The sequence below is a fragment of the Cherax quadricarinatus genome, chromosome 66 (genome assembly GCF_038502225.1).
Source record: "Cherax quadricarinatus isolate ZL_2023a chromosome 66, ASM3850222v1, whole genome shotgun sequence".
NCBI lineage: Eukaryota > Metazoa > Arthropoda > Malacostraca > Decapoda > Parastacidae > Cherax > Cherax quadricarinatus.
In genome coordinates this window covers 19,853,552-19,878,969 of record NC_091357.1, presented here as the reverse complement: position 1 = coordinate 19,878,969, position 25,418 = coordinate 19,853,552, and the positions used below count along the sequence as shown (strand labels likewise).

Sequence of the window (25,418 nt, the reverse complement as noted above, 5' to 3'; positions counted from 1 at the left end):
AAGAGAATATCCTAGGCACGACATATGATATCAAAATATCTACATGTGAATAATCACGTTGTAAATTTTAGAAGCAAGGCAGCCAAGAAGGTGAGAGCATTAAGACGTATCTTGCACCTCCTTGACGTCTTTAAAACGCCGTAAGAAACACAAGTGCGCTCTTATCTTGAACATGTGCCACTTTCTTGGACTACCCCTCCCCCCCCCCCCTCCTTGTCTTCTCTGCGACTTCTGGACAGACCAGACAACAGAGCAAGGCGATTCATCTCTGGGCAGAACTGTCATTTCAGCAGAGCCTTTAATACCTGAGAGACGTGGGTGACCTTACTATGATGCACATGGTCAGTGTTTCCAAGGTACCACACTTGGCTCCACCTCGTGGACAGCGAGAAGACACCTGTACCACAAGACGGGCAGTAACAGCAACCACATCTGGCTGTACCTTTTTTAAATCCATCACTTCATCTGAGGTCGTTCATTCCTGTCATGACTCGAGTCTGGAACATGTTCACATATACAAACATTAATGAAATATTGACTTGATCAAATGAAATCTCTGGCCTCCGTAGCTGGCTCCAACTTTATCCTACTTTCTATTTGTATGGTTCAAAAAGAACAGGACACATACACAGAGGTGCACGTCTCAGTGTATATATATACACAGAGATGCCTGTCAGTGTATATATACGAAGAGGTGTATGTCTTAGTGTATATATATATATATATATATATATATATATATATATATATATATATATATATATATATATATATATATATATATATATATATATATATATATATATATATACGGAGAGATGTATGACTCATTGTATATACACTGAGAGTATACATTAATCTGTATATTAGATATTAGAGTACTGTTGACTAGTACCATACAGCCATTACTGACCCTCGTATAACACTCTCAACCCAACAATCAACCAACCGATGGAAATAAAACTCTGATTTGGGTATATACAATTTTACTTCCATTTTTTTATGTAAACATTGAATTCAACACAACAAGTGGACACAAACACCCATTAATGAAGCGAGCCCTCGCCTTGTATATCCCCCATTAACCCTCCCCATTACTCTTAACCATTAATCTTCACTTACTTCTCAACACTGAAGGAAGGGGCACTAACCTATCTACAGTTTTTTTAATAATATCGATAAAAGGTTTGTACATTGACCGTTGCCCTATTATAATTATTAGTAATTTAATATTATTGTTATTATTATCCTTGGAGGATCAGAGTCACAATACCTTGGATCAAACAATTCACAACTAACCCACAATATCACACAAATCTCCAGTTAATAGTAATAATAATAACAAATAATAATAATAATGGCAATAATAATATTACAGTAATAAAAATAAAAATAATAGTGATAATTATTATAATTATTACTGTTATTATCATCATTATCATAAGGGAGAGCGCTAAATGCGAAGGGTTGATCCAGCATCTGAGGAACGGGAGATCACCAGGTTTTGATCCAAGGAGAGGACAGCTCCAATTTCCAGGATCACAAGCCTTCTCCCCCCCCTCTTAACCTTTCGCTTGCTCACTGACCATCATCAGACACTCAAACTCTACCAGAGGTTCCAAGTAATTGGAGCTTACCCCTCCCCTCCCCCCTTTCCATGGATTCACGATCCATGTAGGTCTAGCGCTTCACGGTGGAAAAAATTAATAACTGATAGCCAAAAAAAGGACTCAATATTTTTTTTATTCTTAATTTTGTGGGTCAGTTGTAAGTTGTTCTCACAGGTGAGGGAAGACCTGAAGCAGGAAAATGAATAGACATACAAACATGGCAGGGAAAAAATGGGACGGGAAAATAGGGCATGAGAATAAGGTACAATAATTGGGTGCAAAAAATAGGGTAGAAAAATAGGGTTCGGAAATAAGGTACAAAGACTAAATAATAGGACTAGAAATAGAGTACAAAATAGGGTAGAAAATAGGGCACAAAAATAGGGTACAAAAATAAGACTCAGAATAGGTCACACATATTGGCATGAAAATAGGCAGGACGTCAGAGAGCAGCAGGAGTCGAGAATTGGTTCGAAATGAACATTTCGCTGCTCCCTATTCGAACGTTCTAATGGAGCCGATGCTTCGAACCCTCGGAAAACTTGCGAACGAGTCCACAAAGGAAAAAAAAAAGAAAGAAATGTCAAGTCTTAGGTAATAGAAAGGCGAGTCAGTAAGCTTGAGGAGCAAACCTGGAACTAGAGCTTCAAACAGGGCGAACTTTTAAGCTTTAAACCCGCACGGAGCTTAAGCTTCGAACCCGTCCAAGAGAGATAGAGAAAGTTCAGAATGGTCCGAGAGTTATATATATATATATATATATATATATATATATATATATATATATATATATATATATATATATATATATATATATATATATATATATATATATATATATTATATATATATATATATATGTATATATAAATATATATATATATGTCGTGCCGAATAGGCAGAACTTGCGATCTTGGCTTAAATAGCAACGCTCATCTTGCCATATAGGACAAGTGAAAATTTGTGTATGCAAAAATTTCGCCAAAATCATTCTGAACCTAACGAAAAAAATATATTTGATTGTGTTTGTTTAGTATTAAATTATTGTAAACGTATTTAAAATATATTTAGTTGGGTTAGGCTAAAATAAATTGTTCTTGTTATAATAAGGTTAGGTAAGTTTTCTAAGATTCTTTTGGTGCAAAATTAAAAATTTTTACATCAACATTAATGAAAAAAATATATTTTTAAACGTATAAGAGAAAATTTTGGAAAGGACTTAATTTTAAATGAGTTATTGCTAATTGACCAGTTTTACATATTCGGCACGACATATATATATATATATATATATATATATATATATATATATATATATATATATATATATATATATATATATATATATATATATATATATATATATATATATATATATATATATATATATATATATATATAATATATGTAATTTAAAATGATATAATGTAAAAAATAATTTAGGAATTATACATAAGAAGAAAGTTCAATATATTAATAATTGCTAAAATAACTCAGTAATTTGTTACTGGAACATAAGGGCGCAGGATATTAATAAAAATAATAATTTGTCTTTATTGTACTGACTTTTGCAATAAAACTATAATAAAGAAAACGGAGAGAGGGTACAAAAACGGTCGTAGAGGGAATGTTAGTTGTAAACGACGTTAAGTACGTGTGTAAATCATTTACAAGGTGGGGGTGGAGAGAGAGCTTTAGTCATGTTTCGATGTCACACAAGATGTCAGGGGGAAAAAAGTTCATGACGTCAAATATAATTCATGACGTCATATAAATAATGTTCATGATGTCACATAAATAAGGTTCATGATGTCACATGAAGTTTATGTCACATAAATAATGTTCATGATGTCACATAAGGTTCATGATGTCGCATTAAGTTCATGATGTCATAAATAATGTTAATGATGTTCATGATGTCACATAAATGATGTTCATGATGTCACATAAAAGTTCATGATGTCACATAAATAATGTTCATGATGTCAGATAAATAAGGTTCATGATGTCGAATGAAGTTCATGATGTCACATGAGGTTCATGATGTCACATGAGGTTCATGATGTCACATGAGGTTCATGATGTCACATAAATAAAGTTCATGATGTTACAAAAGTTCATGATGTCACAAATAAAGTTCATGATATCACATAAAAGTTCATGATGTCACATAAGGTTCATGATGTCACATAAAGTTCATGATGCCACATAAATAAAGTTCGTGATGTCACATAAAGCTCATAACGTTACAGATAAAGTCCACGACGTCATGTCAACAAAAGAAGTGTGACAGTGACGTCACACATCACAAAAATATAACAAAAAAATATTCCTTCGTTTTTGGTAAATTTGATTTTTACAGATTCCATTATTTACACATTCACAGTCACTGTGCTCTTCACATTCTCCTCGCCACACATTCACAGTCACTGTGATCTTCACATTCTCCTCGCTACACATTCACAGTCACTGTGATCTTCACATTCTCCTCACCACACATTCACAGTCACTGTGATCTTCACATTCTCCTCGCTACACATTCACAGTCACTGTGATCTTCACATTCTCCTCGCCACACATTCACAGTCACTGTGCTCTTCACATTCTCCTCGCCACACATTCACAGTCACTGTGCTCTTCACATTCTCCTCGCCACACATTCACAGTCACTGTGATCTTCACATTCTCCTCACCACACATTCACAGTCACTGTGATCTTCACATTCTCCTCGCCACACATTCACAGTCACTGTGATCTTCACATTCTCCTCGCCACACATTCACAGTCACTGTGATCTTCACATTCTCCTCGCCACACATTCACAGTCACTGTGATCTTCACATTCTCCTCGCTACACATTCACAGTCACTGTGATCTTCACATTCTCCTCACCACACATTCACAGTCACTGTGATCTTCACATTCTCCTCGCCACACATTCACAGTCACTGTGATCTTCACATTCTCCTCGCCACACATTCACAGTCACTGTGATCTTCACATTCTCCTCACCACACATTCACAGTCACTGTGATCTTCACATTCTCCTCACCACACATTCACAGTCACTGATCTTCACATTCTCCTCACCACACATTCACAGTCACTGTGATCTTCACATTCTCCTCACCACACATTCACAGTCACTGATCTTCACATTCTCCTCACCACACATTCACAGTCACTGTGATCTTCACATTCTCCTCACCACACATTCACAGTCACTGTGATCTTCACATTCTCCTCGCCACACATTCACAGTCACTGTGATCTTCACATTCTCCTCGCCACACATTCACAGTCACTGATCTTCACATTCTCCTCACCACACATTCACAGTCACTGTGATCTTCACATTCTCCTCACCACACATTCACAGTCACTGATCTTCACATTCTCCTCGCCACAGATTTCAGTTCCCGTTACGAATCGGCAAGATCCGATTTACGTGCTTTTCGTCAGAATTATTATAGACTATGATTATACTTGTCTACGATATTAATAGTAATAATTCACAGTAATAATTACAATAATGATAAAATGTTATTAATGATAATAAAAAAATTATTATTATTGTTGGTTATTAATAATAATAATTTGTAATAATAATAATAATTCAATAATATTTCTAATGGCAGATTTGCATATGTCATTATTATTTATTATCATTATTGTTTTGTACAATAAATTTTGGCCAGAAACTGTGCTTGATTTCACACACACACACACACACACACACACACACACACACACACACACACACACACACACACACACACACACACACACACACACACACACACACCTAGGGTCGCTGATGTTTCCTCCCCAGTTGACTAGAGGGCGAAACTAGACGAGGGGTAAAAACTGGCATCATTGCAGTAGGCTAAACACTGACCACCCCTCACGGAGATGCGGTGGGACTTGGCAACGGTGCTGGGCAGGTATGGATGTGGCAACACTGCCTGTTTGCAGAGTTGGGTGAAGCATACCGGAAACAAATGTGGCAACAAGTGCTCTGTGAGATGTGGCAACGCTGTTTTACTTGTTCTGTTGAGGTAAGAGGAAGTTTATGAAATGTGGCAACGGTGCATCCTTTGGTGGCAACGTTGCATCGTTTGATGTGGCAACGGCGCATCGTTAGATGTGGCAACGTTACATCGTTTGATGTAGCACTGTTGCATAGTTTGATGTGGCACCGTTGCATCACTTGATGTGGCATAGTTGCATCGGTTGATGTGGCACCTTTGCATCGTTTGAGGTGGCACCGTTGCATAGCTTGATGTGGTACCGTTGCATCGCTTGATGTGGCACCGTTGCATCGCTTGACATGACAACGTTGCATCGGTTCTTGTGGAAACGTTGCATCGTTTGACGTGGCAACGTTGCATCATCTGATGAAGTAACAGCCTGTGGAAGATGTGGCAACACTGTATTGCCTGGGAGGCAAGACACCCGGCTTCGTTAGATGTGGCAGCGCTGCATTATCTCACTGGGCAAGAGTGCTTCATGTGGCAACAGCGCCGCAGAAGTGACACTGTGCCACATGTGCTGCGGCAGCAGTGCCTTGACGCGTTAAGCATAGTCGAGGGATGCGGCAACAGCGCAGAGAGCAACTTGAGATTGCATCCCTGTAATCTGGCAGAAGCAACACTGTTAAAAGCGTTGCAATGGCAGTATGGGGCGAGACGTGGCACAAGCGGGAGAAACGTCGCGGGAAAAACTTCTTTTTTTTTTTTTACAGTGGCATCAGGAGAGACGTGGCACTAGCGCCTTAGAGAAGAGGTTGCAACTTCAACATCTAAAAACTTTGCGAGATGGCTGTGCAGCGTGCAAGTGAAGCAACAGATGAGGTGTGCCATCATGGCAGCAAGCAGGGTCACGACACACGCTCCTCCTGCGCACTTAAACTGCGCGAAAAGTGCCTTCAACTTCTCGAAGAGGGAACCAGTCACCACTGCGCCGCGCCGCCATGTTGAAGACTTCGCCAGCAGCATTAGCCACACTTCGCCAGCGTTTGTGTGGCGAGCTCCAGCCCACCTTGGCCACGCCACTGTCACCAGGGTGTCGCCAGGCTGTCATCAGGCCGTCGCCAGGCACTCACCAGGCCATCACCAGGCTGTCACCAGGCTGTCACCAGAGCGCAGTCGCCACAAACAGTCACTAGCCAACTTTCGCCACTATTTTAAGTCCAGACACAACTTGGCGCACGAATCTCGCCAAGTTGGCTAATAGCGGCACTCTCGGGGATCACTACTTAAGTTAACCTCTTAAAAATAACCTAACCATTAACCAGCGTCTCGCCTAAAACTTCGCTTACACTGGACAATCTGTCCTCTTAAGCCAGTTTCTGCACTGTTACCTGCTTTTCACTTGGCGGATAAGCGCTGCTGCTCTCAAACTTCCCCCCTCACTGCTCCTCCAGATTGGTCACTTGCTGGAAGGTCGAGGACCAATCGGGGAGGGAGACGGAGTCGCGCGACTGCTGCGTGCACCAATTGGAGAAGAGAGACTGTCATGCGTAGTGCGGATAGGCGGAGGAGATGTGTGACGTCATGTGGGAGGGGTGGTGCGTCATGGTGTGGCCCGAAGCTGCGGCTATATTGGAGTACAAGTTAGCGCTGGGGTTAGTCCAGTACGAGGTGGGAGAAGGGAAGATGCTCGCTGTTGGAGAGGGAGAGAGATGTGTTAATACGCGATGTTGCTCTTGTATCGGCTGGTGTTAGTGGTTAATTTGTTGTCCCTACAGGAGGGTGTATCCCAGGGGCTAGTACAGGGCAACCCAGGGACTAGGAGAGGAACCCAGGGGCTGGGAGAGAAACCCAGGGACTAGGAGAGGAACCCAAGGGCTGGGAGAGGAACACTGGGGCTAGGAGAGAAGCTCAGGGGCTAGGAGACGAACCCAGGGGCTGGGAAAGGAACTCATGGGCTAGGAGAGAAACCCAGGAGCTAGGAGAGGAACCCAGGGACTGAGAGAGGAACCCAGGGGCTAGGAGAGGAACCCAGGGACTAGGAGAGGAACCCAGGGACTGGGAGAGGAACCCAGGGGCTAGGAAAGGAACCCAGAGACTAGGAGAGGAACCCAGGGACTGGGAGAGGAACCCATGGGCTAGGAGAGAAACCCAGGGACTAGGAGAGGAACCCAGGGACTGGGAGAGGAACCCAGGGGCTAGGAGAGGAACCCAGGGACTAGGAGAGGAACCCAGGGACTGGGAGAGGAACCCAGGGGCTAGGAGAGGAACCCAGAGACTAGGAGAGGAACCCAGGGACTGGGAGAGGAACCCAGGGGCTAGGAGAGGAACCCAGGGACTAGGAGAGGAGCCCAGGGACTGGGAGAGGAACCCAGGGGCTAGGAGAGAAACCCAGGGGCTAGGAGAGAAACCCAGGGGCTAGGAGAGGAATCCATGGGCTTGGAGAGAACCCAGGGGCTAGGAGAGGAACCCAGGGGCTTGGAGAGAAACTCAGGGGCTAAGAGAGGAACCCAGGGGTTAGGAGAGAAACTCCGGGGCTAGGAAAGGAACCCAGAGACTAGGAGAGAAACCCAGGGGCTAGGAGATCAACCCAGGGACTAGGAGAGGAACCCAGGATTAACCCAGGGGCTAGGAGAGGAACCCAAGGGCTAGGGGAGGAACCCAGGGCTAGGAGAACCCAGATGCTAGGAGAGGAACCCAGGGCTAGGAGAAGAACCCAGATGCTAGGAGAGGAACCCAGGGGCTTGGAGAGGAACCCAGGGGCTTGGAGAGGAACCCAGGGGCTTGGAGAGGAACCCAGGGCTTAGAGAAGAATCCAGATGCTAGGAGAGGAACCCAGGGCTAGAAGAAGAACTCAGATGCTAGGAGAGGAACCCAGGGCTAACAGAAGAACCCAGATGCTAGGAGAGGAACCCAGGGCTAGAAGAAGAACCCAGATGCTAGGAGAGAAACCCAGGGCTAGGAGAAGAGCCCGGAGGTAAGAGAGAGGAAGCCAGGAGGGCTAGCCTGCCATCACCCTCCCCTCTCCTACCCCTCCTCATCATATTATCAGTAAGACAGAAATGCAACACTTGGGTATCTTGATGAAAATAAATGGTATAAAATACCGACACTATGGAAACATAAACACATATGCAGTTTAATGTGATCCTTTATTGACAACGTTTCGCCCACACAGTGGGCGAAAAGCCCACTGCATATGTGTTTATATTTCCACTTGTGTATCTTCTTCAGTGGAACACAAGGGTATGTAACACTACAAGCATTAGTGTTGAGGAACTGATTAGGGCAAAACTGCCGCTGTTTCTGGTACTACCTCGCTTGTATTTACTGAAGAAGGTTGTTGCCGCTCAGGGGCGAAACGTTTTAGCAATAAAGACGTCCAGACGTCAGTGTTACTTAAAGAAAATAATTAAAGAAAGTAATTAAGGTAAAACTCTTAATATATTATTACAGATATCATTAATATCTTATTTTGATATTATAATTAATATTTATATATTACTGTTATACGGAAATGACAAGTTGATGTATAAGACACATGTACAACACTTGGGCATCTTCACTGTGGAAACGTTTCGCCAGCCAGTGGCTTCTTCAGTCCAGTACAGAGAAGAACAGTGGACGATGAGGGGGGAGTTGGAGGTAATCGGTCCCTCACCGTTTTTCTCTGTATTGGACTGAAGAAGCCACTGGATGGCCAAACGTTTTCCAAATGTTGAACAAGTGTATCATTCTTCACCTTGTGGGTTTTCTATACCATTTACATCACACGAAATAATTGATACCGTTACGGAGGTTGAAGTCTCCATAGTTCCTTGCGGCGTATGGCCACTGGCATTTGTGGCCACAGTGGGACCCGTGCTAACCTCCCTATGGTGTATAAATATACCTAGTTGGATGAATCTTACTGTAGCCAACTGACCTTCCTACCCCCAGGGGAATACACTAAGAACAAGAGGATGTTTGTGGCACCTGCTGAGGAGGGTATGCCGGTGTGGGTGCTCATGAAGTTAAGCTTGGTGGTGGGGTGGTAGGAAGACATGAAGAGGTCACTCTGGTACTTGTAAGCAGTTGGGTCAGCCCCTGCTGGCTGCGTGGCCGCTGCCAGACCCTGGAAGTCAAACTTGTAGGCGTATCGCTTCCCGTGCACCTTCGTCATGATGTTCTTGTCGTAGTAGTACCTACAGGGGGAGGTTAAAGAGGTTAACTTGTTATGCTGTTGCATCTAAAGGGGGTTATCCTGTTATACATGAAGGAAGCGGGTAAAGGCTATGCTGTTACAACAAGGATGTTATTGTGGTAGTAGTGCCTAAGCTAAGAGTGACTTAGTTCCAATAACTGCTGTTCTTTGTACTAATTACTGCCACTAGTAGATATATTCTGGTCTTCCTTCAACAACAACTTTTAAAGAGAATAATTCGGTATGACCAAGGGGTCATCCATTAGTGCAGGCCTTTTGTCTTCTACATTGAGTCATTCAGATGTACATTAATTTTCCAGCATCATCCCTTCATCCATCTTCTGGCTACAACATGTGGATGACGCCCATAAAAATCACACCCATAAGCTTCAACCTTGAGAGCTTCAGAAACAGCCTTGCAACATGCAATCCAGGTCACACTGGAAGAAGAACAAGACAAACAGAGATCTGTTTCTTGGTGTTTACCTTATTAAAGTAGAAGGACAACTGACAGTGACCTAATACACTTCTTCGCCCATCACAAGCAAAACTATAACATACTTCTGACTGGGTCCTTACCGAGAGCTTAGGAAATATACAGTTAAGAATACAACAGAAATGTGACATAACCAGTAGAATGTTCCCCACGCTACGTCTTGCATCAAACTTTATTGGGGACTGCAGATTAAGTGTCTAGAATATACTTTAAAGAAAACTGGTATGGACGCTGCGTCAGCGCTTCTAAAATCCTGATAGATTTCGCCAGAGCAGCAGCAGTAGCAACCATTATTACATCAGTGGTTGTGGTAAATACGACAATGGCCAGACTTCCCACAATCTTAACATCGGTATTCAAGAACACTAATATGTGTGAAACTCACGACACCAAGAAGACGTAATTCCTCGGTATAAACATTCACACCTTATAACACTGCAGGATGGTAAACTCATCGTCAAGAAAAAAGTGGGGACAGGACCGAGAGAAGATGTCTTGAAGCGGAAGTAATTAGTACACAGAATGCCACTGAGTAGACGCAAAGCACTTTTAAGTTCAGCCACCCCAGCTGTTACACGTCATAATACATCATAATGCAGAGGTCTGAACAAAGATTTGTTAAGTTGTACCACGAATTAAGGAAAGATCCTAATATTATACCATGAATTAAAGAAAGATCCTAAAGTTATACCATGAATTAAGTAAAGATCCAAGAATTCACCTTACGAAAGCAAAGTAAATGCAATGGTAATTATGGACAAGGTAGATTATGGGGGGGAAAAATCAGCATGATATTAGGAGACAGGGAAACTCACGCGGCTCTTAAGTGGCTTCACTGGGAACTATTCTGTAACCTACCTACCTGGAGGGTATTCCGGGGGTCAATGCCCCCGCGGACCGGTCCTTGAACAGGCCTCCCGGTGGATCAGGGCCTGACCAACGAGGCTGCTACTGCTGGCGGCAATTAAACCAACGTACGAACCACGGCCCAGCTAATCGGTTGGTTCTCTTCTTTACATTGTCGACAGTAAGATAATAAATATCCACTCTTGCCCTGTGCACATTACTGCTATTGAACCAGTAGTCATCTGAATATTCCCATCGCCTCTTGTGATGTCCCAGCTCAGACTGTTAGGTAAGACATATATGTAACAATTAGGTATCTTTATTTCGAAACGTTTCGCCTACACAGTAGACTTCTTCAGTCGAGTACAGAAAAGTTGATAGAAGAGACGTGAAGACGATGTAATCAGTCCATCACTCTTGAAGTTTTGAGGTGGTCAGTCCCTCAGTCTGGAGAAGAGAATTGTTCCATAGTCTGAAACAATATGGAGTTGAAGTCCTTATATACCGCCAGAAGGTGAGATGTAGGCCACAGGTAGAGGTAAGAATGTAGTCGTTGGGAGGCAACGAAACGTTTCGAAATAAAGATACCTAATTGTTGCATATGTGTCTTACCTAACAACCTGTCGGTATTTTATACCGTTTTATTATTCAGCTCATACTGATACACATCACTGGTGTTGGACAGGACCGCGGGGACGCTGTTGCTACCCATCCTGTGTGATGATATATGACAGGGAAACACAGCTAATTTCTGTTCTCACAACGTAACTATGATATGGAATAGGGTAGTTACAGGCTGTGGATGTTCCCACATGTAAGTACACTACTGGTGTTCCCCCATTGTAACTCATGCAGAACAGCGAAAGCACACAGTTGGTGTTCGCACAATGTAACTCACACACGGAAGGGTAACCACACTGCGGATCTTCACACTTTGTTTAATTAAAAACTCACAATTACTGAACACCACAAATGATATAGTTGAAGTTTTGGCATTGAAGACTGAAAACCAAAACCTTGTCATTGTGGTTGTATATAAGCCACCAGAAGTTTTTGAAAATTGACCAAAATATGGAGAAAAGACTGACCTTAACGCCCTGGAGAGCTTGTCGTAGTTCATGTTAGGTTTGGACTTGCGTTCTCCCCATCTCCTGGCTACCTCGTCAGGGTCTGTGAGTTTAAACTCGCCGTTGGTGCCCTCCCACGTAATGCAGTTAGCGTTGGACGAGTCTGAGAGTAACTCGAGCAGGAACTGCCACAGTTGTATCTGGCCAGAACCTGCTGGGGAGAAGTGGAGGTGGGTGAGTGTGTGTGTGTGTGTGTGTACACACCTATTTGTGGTTGCATGGGTCGAATTACAGTTCCTGGCCCCGCCTCTTCCCTTGTCGCTACTAGGTCCACTCTCTCCCTGCTCCAAGAGCTTTATTCGTACCTCTGGAGTCAGAGAAGTATGTGTGCGTTTACTTTTTACTATAGGGGATGAACTAGAGCTCTTGGACACTTGTCTTATTCAGTTTAGACTATAATTATAGAGCTGGCAATATGTGTGTTGTTGACCTTATGCTTGCTCAGTACTCACACACTGCAACACTGTGTTGTTGACCTTATGCTTGCTCAGTACTCACACACTGCAACACTGTGTTGTTGACCTTATGCTTGCTCAGTACTCACACACTGCAACACTGTGTTGTTGACCTTATGCTTGCTCAGTACTCACACACTGCAACACTGTGTTGTTGAGTGTTGTCATGATTGTGATCCATCGTAACCACCATTACCACCATCCTCACCATCACCATTGTTACCACTACCACCACCACCACCATTATCACCACAACCACCACCACCATTACCACTACCACCACCACCATTACCACTACCACCACCACCACTACCACCACCACCACCACCATTACCACTACCACCACCACTAGCCGAGCCAGCATTGATCCCGCACCTCACTAAGGCCAACAGACCCACACAACCACAATGCTCTTTGTGTAGTGGTGCTGGTGATAGTGGTGATAAAGGTGGTAGTGATGATAATAGTAGTAGTAGTGATAATGATGGTGGTAATGGTGATAGTGGTGATGGTAGTGGTGACAATGATGGTGATAATAGTGATAATGGTGATGCTAATAGTAGCAGTGATAGTGGTAGTGGTGGTAGTGGTAGAGATAGTGGTGGTGGTAGAGAGAGTAGCGGTGATAGTGGTAGTAGTGGTGGTGGTGATAGTGGTAGTAGTGGGGATAGTGGCAGTGGTAGTGGTAATGGTAGTAGTGGTGATAGTGGCGGTGGTAGTAGTGGTGATAGTGGCGGTGGTAGTAGTGGTGATAGTGGTGGTGGTAGTGGTAGTAGTGATAGCAGTGGTGATGGTGGTGGTGATAGTAGTGATAGCGATGGTGGTAGTAGTGGTGATAGTGGTAGTGGTGATAGTGGTGGTGATAGTAATGGTGATAGTAGTGGTGGTGATAGTGGTAGTGGTGATAGTAATGGTGATAGTAGTGGTGATAGTATTGGTGGTGATAATGGTAGTGGTGGTGATAGTGGTAGTGGTGGTGATAGTGGTAGTGGTAGTGGTGATAGTAGTGGTGATAGAAGTGGTGGTGATAGTGGTAGTGGTGAAAATAGTGGTGGTGATAGTGGTAGTGGTGATAGTAGTGGTGGTGATAGTGGTAGTGGTCATAGTAGTGGTGGTGGTGATAGTAGCGGTGATAGTAGTGGTAGTGGTGATAGCGGTGATAGTAGTGGTAGTGGTGATAGTAGCGGTGATAGTAGTGGTAGTGGTGATAGTTGGGATGATAGTAGTGGTAGTGGTGATAGTGGTAGTGGTGATAGTAGCGGTGATAGTAGTGGTGATAGTAGCGGTGATAGTAGCGGCGATAGTAGTGGTGATAGTAGCGGTGATAGTGGTAGTGGTGATAGTAGTGGTGATAGTAGCGGTGATATTAGTGGTGATAGTAGTGGTGATAGTAGTGGTAGTGGTGATAGTGGTGCTAGTAGTGGTGATAGTAGTGGTGCTAGTAGTGGTGATAGTAGTGGTGATAGTAATGGTGATAGTAGTGGTGGTAGTGGTGATAGTAGTGGTAGTGGTGATAGTAGTGGTAGTGGTGATAGTAGTGATAGTAGTGGTAGTGGTGATAGTTGGCGTGATAGTAGTGGTAGTGGTGATAGTTGGGGTGATGGTAGTGGTGATAGTGGTAGTGGTGATAGTAGCGGTGATAGTAGTGGTGATAGTAGCGGTGATAGTAGCGGCGATAGTAGTGGTGATAGTAGTGGTAGTGGTGATAGTAGCGGTGATAGTGGTAGTGGTGATAGTAGTGGTGATAGTAGCGGTGATATTAGTGGTGATAGTAGTGGTGATAGTAGTGGTAGTAGTGATAGTAGTGGTGATAGTAGTGGTGATAGTAGTGGTGCTAGTAGTGGTGATAGTGGTGATAGTAATGGTGATAGTAGTGGTGATAGTGGTAGTGGTGATAGTGGTAGTGGTGATAGTAGTGGTAGTGGTGATAGTAGTGGTAGTAGTGATAGTAGTGGTAGTGGTGATAGTAGTGGTGGTGATAGTGGTAGTGGTGATAGTAGTGATGATAGTAGTGGTGATAGTAACGGTGATAGTAGTGGTGATAGTAGTGGTGATAGTAGTGGTGATAGTGGTGGTAGTAGTGGTGGTGATAGTGGCAGTGGTGATAGTGGTAGTGGTGATAGTAATGGTGATAGTAGTGGTGGTGATAGTGGTAGTGGTGATAGTGGTGGTGATAGTGGTAGTGGTAATAGTGGTGGTGATAGTAGTGGTGGTGATAGTAGTAGTGGTGATAGTAATGGTGATAGTAATGGTGACAGTAGTGGTGATAGCAGTGGTGGTGATAGTGGTAGTGGTGATAGTAGTGGTGATAGTAATGGTGATAGTAATGGTGGTGATAGTGGTGGTGATAGTAGTGGTGATAGTGGTGATAGTAGTGGTGATAGTAATGGTGATAGTAGTGGTGATAGTAATGGTGATAGTGGTGATAGTAGTGGTGATAGTAACGGTGATAGTAGTGGTGATAGTAGTGGTGGTGGTGATAGTAGTGGTGATAGTAGTGGTGGTGGTAATAGTAGTGGTGATAGTAGTGGTGATAGTAGTGGTGATAGTAACGGTGATAGTAGTGGTGATAGTAGTGGTGGTGGTGATAGTAGTGGTGATAGTAGTGGTGATAGTAACGGTGATAGTAGTGGTGATAGTAGTGGTGATAGTAGTGGTGATAGTAGTGGTGATAGTAACGGTGATAGTAGTGGTGATAGTAGTGGTGATAGTGGTGGTGATAGTGGTAGTGGTGATAGTGGTGGTAGTAGTGGTGGTGATAGTGGTAGTGGTGATAGTAGTGGTGATAGTAATGGTGATAGTAGTGGTGATAGTAGTGGTGATAGTAGTGGTGATAGTAGTGGTGATAGTAGTGGTGGTGGTGATAATATTGTTTTTTATAAAATTTCTCCGAACATTAACGAATCTTTTTATTTTTGTTAGTAAAATTGATCGTTGAGTTGAATAAAGATGACCGTCTCTTCTCCCTTAACTGTGAGCTGTGTTTGTGTGTGCTTACCTAACCATGTTTCAAGGAGTTGAACCACAGCTCCTGGGCAATAATACTCAACAAATGTCGCATTAACCTTTGGAGGGCTGTGTATAAAGGTACACCTGATCAGTCAGAGTTTACTGCTGCTTAGTGAAGGGTTGTATATAATTGTTACACCTGAGCAGGTATGGTCTGCTGCTGTTTAGTGAAGGGTTGTATATAATTGTTATACCTGAGCAGGTATGGTCTGCTGCTGTTTAGTAAAGGGTTGTATATTGTTACACCTGAGCAGGTATGGTCTACTGCTGTTTAGTGAAGGGTTGTATATAATGGCTGCACATGAGTAGTGAGGGTTTACTGTTGTTTAGTGAAGGGTTGTATGTGTATGTAACTACTCCCGAACAGAACTAAAGCTCAGAAGAAAACGGGAAGTTACAAGAGTATCGGAAAATAATAAAACGACAGAAAACGTTGAACCACCGACTAACGGAGGGTAATCTAAACTAAAACTCTCCACATTAGCAAAGCCTAAGCAATAATAGAAATCGCTGTGAAGAATGGGAGACGTTACTTATTAGAGGTGATAGTAGATGTAAGCTTACCCGAGCTGGCTAGTCTGCTGCTTGTAGGTCCAAACATCTGGTAGGGATCTGTGGATTCAAGAGAAGAATGCTGATCAGATGGTAAAATAAGATTTCGTTGGGATTTTTAGCCCTGGAGGGTTATCCACCCGGGATATCCTAAGAAAGTCAGTGCGTCATCCAGGAACTGTCTGTCTTATTTCCATTGTAGTCCTTAAATCTTGTCCCCCAGGATGCCACCCAAACCAGTCCACTAACACCCAGGCACCTACTGTGCTTGCTAGGTGAGCGGGACAGCAGGTGTAAGGAAACATTCCCAGTGTTTTCAGCCCTGCCAGGGATCGAACCCCCGGCACTGTTTGTGAGGCGAGAGCGTTGTCTACCAGGCCACGGTCAAGGAAGCGTTCGTCAACCCTCAAGTATTGATTTATTATTCACCTTTTTGTTGAACTACCCTCAGCTTCCTCGGATGAAACCTGGTGTCTCTCACACCCTCCCTCGCTCTTGCGGGTTTAGTGATCCCAGGAATATAATAATAACAGTAATAATGATATAATAATAACAGTAATAATAATATAATAATAACTAATAATATAATAATAATAATAATAATAATAATAATAATAATAATAATAATAATAGTAATAACTAATAATAGTAATGATAATACAATAATATAATAATAGAGATGATAATATACTAAACAAATAATAATAATAATGATAATAATAATAATAATAATAATAATAATAATAATAATAATATCAGTAATAATATGCATTTTTGTGTATGTATTTTTCAGTATATATTACATTTAAAAAGGATTTTTGTGAATTACATTCCAGATTTATGAATTACATTCCAGATTTATGAATTACATTCCAGATTTATGAATTACATTCCAGATTTATGAATTACATTCCAGATTTATGAATTTCGGTACAATAAATTTTCCCGATTTTCAGTCCGAACAGTTTTTTTTAAAAATCTCTTTTGTGATTTTTTTTTTAGGTTTAAAGTAGAGATTTGTCGTTGGTGAAATCAAATTCAGATTCAGAGCTGCCGCCGTTCCTACTTTCTGTTCCAAATCGGACATTCCCATTCCAGTGGCGACCGCCTTGGGTGTGTGTTGGGGGTCTGTTCAAACAGTGAGAGTCAGTGAAGTCTGTAACACAGTCTTAGGAGAGTTATACTCAGGGAGAGGAGAGGAGAGGGAGGGAGAGGAGAGGGAGGGAGAGGAGAGGGAGGTAGAGGAGAGGGAGATGTGTTGGGTGGGGGTCTGTTGAAACAGTGAGTCAGTGAAGTCTGTAACACAGTCTTAGGAGAGTTATACTCAGGGAGAGGGAGGGAGAGGAGAGGGAGGGAGAGGAGGAGGAGGGAGGAGGAGGGAGGGAGGGAGGAGAGGGAGGGAGGGGAGCGGGAGGGAGGGGAGAAAAAGAGGGAGGAGGGGGAGAGAGAGAAGAATCAGAGGAGAGAGAGAAAGAGAGAGAGAGAGAGAGAGAGAGAGAGAGAGAGAGAGAGAGAGAGAGAGAGAGACAGAGAGAGAGAGAGAGAGAGAGAAAGAGAGAGAGAGAGAGAGAGAGAGAGAGAGAGAGAGAGAGAGAGAGAGAGAGAGAGAGAGAGAGAGAGAGAGAGAGAGAGAGAGAGAGAGAGAGAGAGAGAGAGAGAAAGAGAGAGAGAGAGAGAGAGAGAGAGAGAGAGAGAGAGAGAGAGAGAGAGAGAGAGAGAGAGAGAGAGAGAGATCATAAACAGGGTTATAAACAACTCTCATCATACACCATTTTCAATATTTGTAATAAATCCATATTAACAAAAAAAACACAAGTTAACTGTTAACTCTTTATCTTCTTTTTTTGTCTTCTTCTTATTCTTCTTCTCTTCTTTTTCTTTGTCTTGTTCTTCTTTTCTTTTTCTTAGTTTTCTTCAAGTTCTTCTTCTTGTCCAGTTTCCTCTTCTTCTTCTTCTTCTTCTTAATAATAATAATAATACTAATACTAATAATAATAATAATAATAATAATAATAATAATAATAATAATAATAATAATAATAATAATAATAACAATAAAAATAATAATATCATTATTGAAGGTTACAGTGACTCGCAGACCTCGTAAGTTACAGTGACTTACAGAACTTGAGGTTACAATAGCTGCAGGTTACAGTGACTCACAGACCTCGTAGTTTACAGTAGCTGCAGGTTACAGTGACTCAGACTTCGTAGTTTACAGTAGCTGCAGGTTACAGTGACTCACAGACCTCGTAGTTTACAGTAGCTGCAGGTTACAGTGACTCAGACTTCGTAGTTTACAGTAGCTGCAGGTTACAGTGACTTACATAACCTGGTTACAGTAGCTGCAGGTTACAGTGACTCTCAGACCTCGTAGTTTACAGTAGCTGCAGGTTACAGTGACTTACATAACCTGGTTACAGCAGCTGCAGGTTACAGTGACTCTCAGGCCTCGTAGTTTACAGTAGCTGCAGGTTACAGTGACTCAGGCCTCGTAGTTTACAATAGCTGCAGGTTACAGTGACTGGGAGGAGCTACAATATACAGTGTCCCTGGAGAAGTCTGGTTATACCAGTAATGTCAACAAGAATCACTAGGCTGGGTCTCTCTCAGCAATATCCGGACCACATCAGGCTTGGGGAGCCCCGCTAAATGCTCCTCCGCTCCGCTAGGCTCCTCGTATTTTTGAGGCTTTCCCACTAAAATATCGGGTTTTCGCCAGAATAGTGGTGGTTTTCGCCAAAATGATGAGAGTGCTGGCGAAAATTAGTGGTTAACATTTACATGACGATTCCCGCCGAAATAAGGGATTTCGCCAAAAATAAGGGTTCCCGTCGAAAATAAGAGTTCCCGCCAAAAATAAGGGTTCTCGTCGAAAATAAGGGTTCCCGCCGAAAATAAGAGTTCCCGCCAAAAATAAGGGTTCTCGTCGAAAATAAGGGTTCCCGTCGAAAATAAGGGTTCCCGTCGAAAATAAGGGTTCCCGTCGAAAATAAGGGTTCCCCGTCGAAAATAAGGGTTCCCGTCGAAAATAAGGGTTCCCGTCGAAAATAAGGGCTCCCGTCGAAAATAAGGGTTCCCGCCGAAAATAAGAGTTCTCGCCGAAAATAAGGGTTCCCGCCGAAAATAAGGGTTCTCGCCGAAAATAAGGGTTCCCGCCGAAAATAAGGGTTCCTGCCGAAAATAAGGGTTCCCGCCGAAAATAAGGGTTCCCGCCGAAAATAAGGGTTCCCGCCGAAAATAAGGGTTCCCGCCGAAAATAAGGGTTCCCGCCGAAAATAAAGGTTCCCGCCGAAAATAAGGGTTCCCGCCGAAAATAAGGGTTCCCGCCGAAAATAAGGGTTCTCGCCAATGTAGTGGTCCCCTCTCCCCCCAAAAAAAAAGTTTCCCCGCCAAAAAAAGGAAGTTTTCCGGCATAAAAAAGAAAGTTCCTGCCAAAAAAAGGAATTGCCCGCCAAAAAGCGGAGGTTCCCGCCAAAAAGAAATTTCCCGCCCCAAAAAAACTTCCCGCCAAAAAAAAAGAAGTTTTCCGGCATGAAAAGAAAGTTCCCACCAAAAAAAGAAAGTTCCGCCCCTCAAAAGAAAGTCCCCTCCCCCCAAAAAAAAAAAAAAAAAAAAAAAAAAAAAAAAAAAAAAAAGAAAGTTCCCGCAAAAAAAAAGTTCCCGCCAAAAAAAGGAGGTTTGCTGGTATAAAAAAGGTGAAGTTTGGCGGGAGAGTTGCGGCGGCGGCCAGAAGGAGAGTTGCGGCGGCGGGCAGAAGGAGAGTTGCGGCGGCGGGCAGAAGGAGAGTTGCGGCGGCGGCCAGAAGGAGAGTTGCGGCGGCGGGCAGAAGGAGAGTTGCGGCGGCGGCCAGAAGGAGAGTTGCGGCGGCGGCCAGAAGGAGAGTTGCGGCGGCGGGCAGAAGGAGAGCTGCGGCGGCGGCCAGAAGGAGAGTCGGCGGCGGCCGGCCAGAAGGAGTCGTGGCGGCGGCCAGAAGAAGAGTTGCGGCGGCGGGCAGAAGGAGAGCGTCGGCGGCGGCCAGAAGGAGAGCCAGGCGGCGGCCAGGAAGGAGAGCAGGTTGGCGGCGGGCAGAAGGAGCCGCGGCGGCGGCCAGAAGGAGAGTTGCGGCGGCGGCCAGAAGGAGAGTTGCGGCGGCGGCCAGAAGGAGAGTTGCGGCGGCGGGCAGAAGGAGAGTTGCGGCGGCGGCCAGAAGGAGAGTTGCGGCGGCGGGCAGAAGGAGAGTTGCGGCGGCGGCCAGAAGGAGAGTTGCGGCGGCGGCCAGAAGGAGAGTTGCGGCGGCGGCCAGAAGAAGAGTTGCGGCGGCGGGCAGAAGGAGAGTTGCGGCGGCGGCCAGAAGGAGAGTTGCGGCGGCGGCCAGAAGGAGAGTTGCGGCGGCGGGCAGAAGGAGCGCGGCGGCGGCCAGAAGGAGAGCCGCGGCGGCGGCCAGAAGGAGGAGCCGGCGGCGGCGGCCAGAAGGAGAGTTGCGGCGGCGGGCAGAAGGAGAGTTGCGGTGGCGGCCAGAAGGAGAGTTGCGGCGGCGGCCAGAAGGAGAGTTGCGGCGGCGGCCAGAAGGAGAGTTGCGGCGGCGGCCAGAAGGAGAGTTGCGGCGGCGGGCAGAATATCAGTTGAACTTATGGATCATTATCAATATTATGTCTCACTCTCTTGGTTACTTAACAAAAACCTCTCATCTTTCTTTTATGTTGCTTCCGTGAAGTCTCGTTGAGGTGGAGGGGTTAGTGGAGGGGTTTGTGGAGGGGTTAGTGGAGGGGTTTGTGGATGGGTTAGTGGAGGGGTTAGTGGAGGGGTTAGTGGAGGGGTTAGTGGAGGGGTTAGTGGAGGGGTTAGTGGAGGGGTTAGTGGAGGGGTTAGTGGAGGGGTTAGTGGAGGAGTTAGTGGAGGGGTTTGTGGAGGGTTAGTGGAGGGGTTAGTGGAGGGGTTAGTGGAGGGGGTTTGTGGAGGGGTTAGTGGAGGGGAGGGGTTAGTGGAGGGGTTGGTGGGGAGGGGTTATTGGAGGGGGTTTGTGGAGGGGGTTTGTGGAGGGGTTAGTGGAGGGGTTAGTGGAGGGTTAGTGGAGGGTTTGTGGAGGGGTTAGTGGAGGAGTTAGTGGAGGGGGTTAGTGGAGGGGGGGTTTGTGGAGGGTTTGTGGAGGGGTTAGTGGAGGGGTTAATGGAGGTGTTAATGGAGGGGTTAATGGAGGGGTTAATGGAGGGGTTAATGGAGGGTTTGTGGGGAGGGGTTTGTGGAGGGGTTAGTGGAGGGGTTAGTGGAGGGGTTAGTGGAGGGTTAGTGGAGGAGTTAGTGGAGAGGTTAGTGGAGGGGTTTGTGGAGGGGTTTGTGGAGGGGTTAGTGGAGGGGTTAGTGGAGGGGTTAGTGGAGGGGTTAGTGGAGGGGTTAGTGGAGGGGTTTGTGGAGGGGTTAGTGGAGGGGTTAGTGGAGGGGTTAGTGGAGGGGTTAGTGGATTGGTTTGTGGAGGGGTTAGTGGAGGGGTTAGTGGAGGGGTTTGTGGAGGGGTTAGTGGAGGGGTTAGTGGAGGGGTTAGTGGAGGGGTTAGTGGAGGGGTTTGTTTGGAGGGGTTTGGGTGAGGAGGGGTTAGTGGAGGGGTTAGTGGTGGGGTTAGTGGAGGGGTTAGTGGAGGAGTTAGTGGAGGGGTTAGTGGAGGGGTTTGTGGAGGGGTTTGTGGAGGGGTTAGTGGAGTTAGTGGAGGGGTTAGTGGAGGGGTTAGTGGAGGAGTTAGTGGAGGGGTTAATGGAGGGGTTAATGGAGGTGTTAATGGAGGTGTTAATGGAGGTGTTAATGGAGGTGTTAATGGAGGGGTTAATGGAGGAGTTAGTGGAGGTGTTAGTGGAGGTGTTAGTGGAGGGGTTAGTGGAGGGGTTAGTGGAGGGGTTTGTGGAGGGGTTAGTGGAGGGGTTTGTGGAGGGGTTTGTGGAGGGGTTAGTGGAGGGGTTAGTGGAGGGGTTAGTGGAGGAGTTAGTGGAGGGGTTAGTGGAGGGGTTTGTGGAGGGGTTTGTGGAGGGGTTAGTGGAGGGTTTAGTGGAGGGGTTAGTGGAGGGGTTTGTGGAGGGGTTTGTGGAGGGGTTAGTGGAGGGGTTTTGTGGAGGGGTTAGTGGAGTTAGTGGAGGGGTTAGTGGAGGGGTTTGTGGAGGGGTTAGTGGAGAGGTTTGTGGAGGGGTTAGTGGAGGGGTTAGTGGAGGAGTTAGTGGAGGGGTTAGTGGAGGGGTTAGGGGAGGGGTTAGTGGAGGGTTTAGTGGAGGGGTTTGTGGAGGGGTTAGTGTAGGGGTTAGTGGAGGGGGTTTGTGGAGGGTTAGTGGAGGGGTTAGTGGAGGGGTTTGTGGAGGGGTTTGTGGAGGGGAGTTAGTGGAGGGGAGGTTAGTGGAGGTTTGTGGAGGGTTTGTGGAGGGGTTTGTGGAGGGTTTTGTGGAGGTGTTAGTGGAGGTGTTAGTGGAGGGGTTAGTGGAGGGGAGTTAGGTGGAGGGGTTTGTTGGAGGGGGTTAGTGGAGGTTTGTGGAGGGGTTAGTGGAGGAGTTGGTGGAGGGTTAGGGAGGGTTGTGAGGGGTTTGTGGAGGGGTTTGTGGAGGGGTTAGTGGAGGGGTTAGTGGAGGAGTTAGTGGAGGGGTTTGTGAAGGGGTTAGTGGAGGGGTTAGTGGGGGAGTTAGTGGAGGAGTTAGTGGAGGAGTTAGTGGAGGGGTTAGTGGAGGGGTTAGTGGAGGGGTTAGTGGAGAGGTTAGTGGAGGGGTTAGTGGAGGGGTTAGTGGAGAGGTTAGTGAAGGGGTTAGTGGAGGGGTTAGTGGAGAGGTTAGTGGAGAGGTTAGTGGAGAGGTTAGTGGAGGGGTTAGTGGAGGGGTTAGTGGAGGAGTTAGTGTAGAGGTTAGTGGAGGGGTTAGTGGAGGGGTTAGTGGGTGGCAATATAAACACAAATGCAGTATAATGTGATCCTTTATTGACAACGTTTCACCCACGCAGTGGGCTTTTTCAAGTCACACACGGATCTACCTGGGGTTGGAAGGTACGGGAGTATTTATAGTTCAGAACGTTGAGGTCAGGTGAAGATTGCTGCATCAGATGATCTACCGGGTGTGGTTATAGAGTCTTGGGTAGCTAGGCGGGGATATTGGACAAGTTGTGAGTAGACCTTCTGCAGTGTTCTATGTTCTTATGTGGGATAGCGATGAAGAAGTTTCTTGGCGAGTGGTTCAGCTATGTTATAGAAGCCATTGTTCTGGTTGAAATTGTTGGTTATAGAGATAAACGATGATTCCAGGATTCTTCTGTATTGAGTGTTGTCTTCTGTGGCTATAAGTCTTGAGTTTCTGTAGTTAATTAAATGGTTGTGTGAATTGCGATGTTGTACACAGGCATTCCTTGTATCGTCAGTCCTGCTTGCATATTGGTGTTCTGAAATACGTGTTTGGAGGTCTCTTGATGTTTCGCCCACATATAATTTGTTGCAGTCATTACAAGGGATTATGTATACCCCTGCAGAGGATGGAGGCTTGTCCTGTCTACTACTGGTGATGTGCTTGATGGTCGTGGTTGTGGAGGTAGATACTTGGAATGATGTTTTGGCAAAGATGTTGGAAACATGTTTGGCAATGGAGTTGGTGGGAAGGACTATGTATCTCTTCTCGGCAGTGTCTTCTCTGGGTGTGTTGAAGATGTTTAATGCTCGCCGTCTGCAGTCTCTGATGAAGTGACGAGGATAGTGGAGTTTGGAAAATACTTGTTCAATTATAGTGCATTCTTCCTCAAGGAACTCGTTGCTGCAGATTCTGAGTGCACGCAGGAAGAAGCCTATAATTACACCACGTTTGGTTTTGGTGTCGTGGTGAGAGTAGAAGTGGAGAAGATCGTTTTGGTTGGTGGGTTTTCGATAGACTTTAAAACGAAGTTCGTGGTCAGCTTTGCAGAGTAGAACATCAAGGAAAGGAAGAGTGTTGTCGACTTCTTCTTCAAGTGTGAATTGGATTGAAGGCTCGACCTGGTTGAGCTTGTCTTGGAGAGCTTGAACGTTGAAGCGTTTAGGAGTTATGAGGAGAATGTCGTCAACATAACGGAGCCAGGTGACAGACGAAGGAATAATGGTGGAGAAACGTTCGGCTTCTAGATGTTCCATGTATAGGTTCGCCAGGACTGCACTGAGTGGCGAACCCATGGGTAGTCCAAAAGTCTGCTGAAAGAGGTGATTTTCGAAAGAGAAACACGTAAAGCCAACACATAGTTCAACAAGGTCGATGAAATCGCTGGCTGGAATGGGAAGATCATGTGAATCGTCAATTTTCCTGCGCAAGAGATCGATGGCTTGTTTAGTAGGTACTTTAGTGAATAGGGAAGTCACGTCAAGGCTGGAAAGTTTCTTGTTCCTGATGTTGATGTTGCGAATGCGATTGAGAAGATCACCTGAGTGTTTGAGATGTGCTGGACTGATAGTGCCCAAGAGTTTAGAGAGGTGTTTGGCGAGAATTCCTGAGAGCTGGTGGGGAGCACTGCCTATTCCCGAGGATATGGGCCTCAGTGGGATACCAGGCTTGTGAGTCTTTGGCAGGCCGTACATTCTGGCAGGTCTGGGGTTGCTGGGCATGGTGTGCAGAAGTTTCTTCCCTTGTTCTGAGCCCCTCAGAATGCGGCGAGTCCTTTGAAGAAAAGTTTTAGTGAGGTTGTCCACTTGGTTAGTTGTGAGAGGTTTGTAGGTATCTGGGTCATTAAGTAGATTAAGCATTTTGTTCCTGTAATCGTCAGTGTTCATGATAACAACACCACCTCCTTTATCAGCGGTGGTGACCCTGATGGTCGTGTCTTCTGCTAAACCTTTGAGTGCATTGATGTAACGTCGAGGTATGACTGGGGAGCTGCGTGTTGAGATGGCTGCTGAGATGATGCCTTGAAGATAGCCTTTTTGGAAGTCGGAGTCATTGTGTCTGTAGTTTTTGGCGGTGAAATTGAGGTCTTGTTTTGGTTTCGTAATTCCTGTTGCGAATTTGAGGCCTAAGCTGAGGGCTTCAGTTTCTGTGGTTGACAGTGGACGAGATGAAAGATTTTGAATAATTTCAGGTCTTCCTAAACTTTTCCAATTACTATTATCGCAGAGTGTTTGTAGTTTCCTAGTAAGTCTGATCTTCTGTTGAACATTCGCTGTGGTAACTCTGCTCTATAACCCCACCCGGTAGATCATCTGATGCAGCAATCTTC

General features: G+C 45.1%; 1 protein-coding gene across 2 annotated transcripts in view; it reads right to left on the bottom strand.

The window, feature by feature from the left end:
- Window positions 1–3,090: 3,090 nt before the first annotated feature.
- Window positions 3,091–25,418, bottom strand: part of Ets65A (DNA-binding protein D-ETS-3) — a 399,621-nt gene continuing 377,293 nt past the window's right edge. The window contains exons 7-10 of one of the 2 annotated variants that reach the window (XM_070099176.1): window positions 16,263–16,310; window positions 12,196–12,388; window positions 9,558–9,766; window positions 3,091–7,275 (exon numbers count right to left, since the gene is read on the bottom strand). In XM_070099176.1, coding sequence (XP_069955277.1) covers window positions 7,127–7,275; window positions 9,558–9,766; window positions 12,196–12,388; window positions 16,263–16,310 — 599 coding nt within the window. In that variant the 3' untranslated portion in view covers window positions 3,091–7,126. The remainder of the gene's footprint in view (window positions 7,276–9,557; window positions 9,767–12,195; window positions 12,389–16,262; window positions 16,311–25,418) is intronic. The other variant, XM_070099175.1, reaches the window with a different exon arrangement.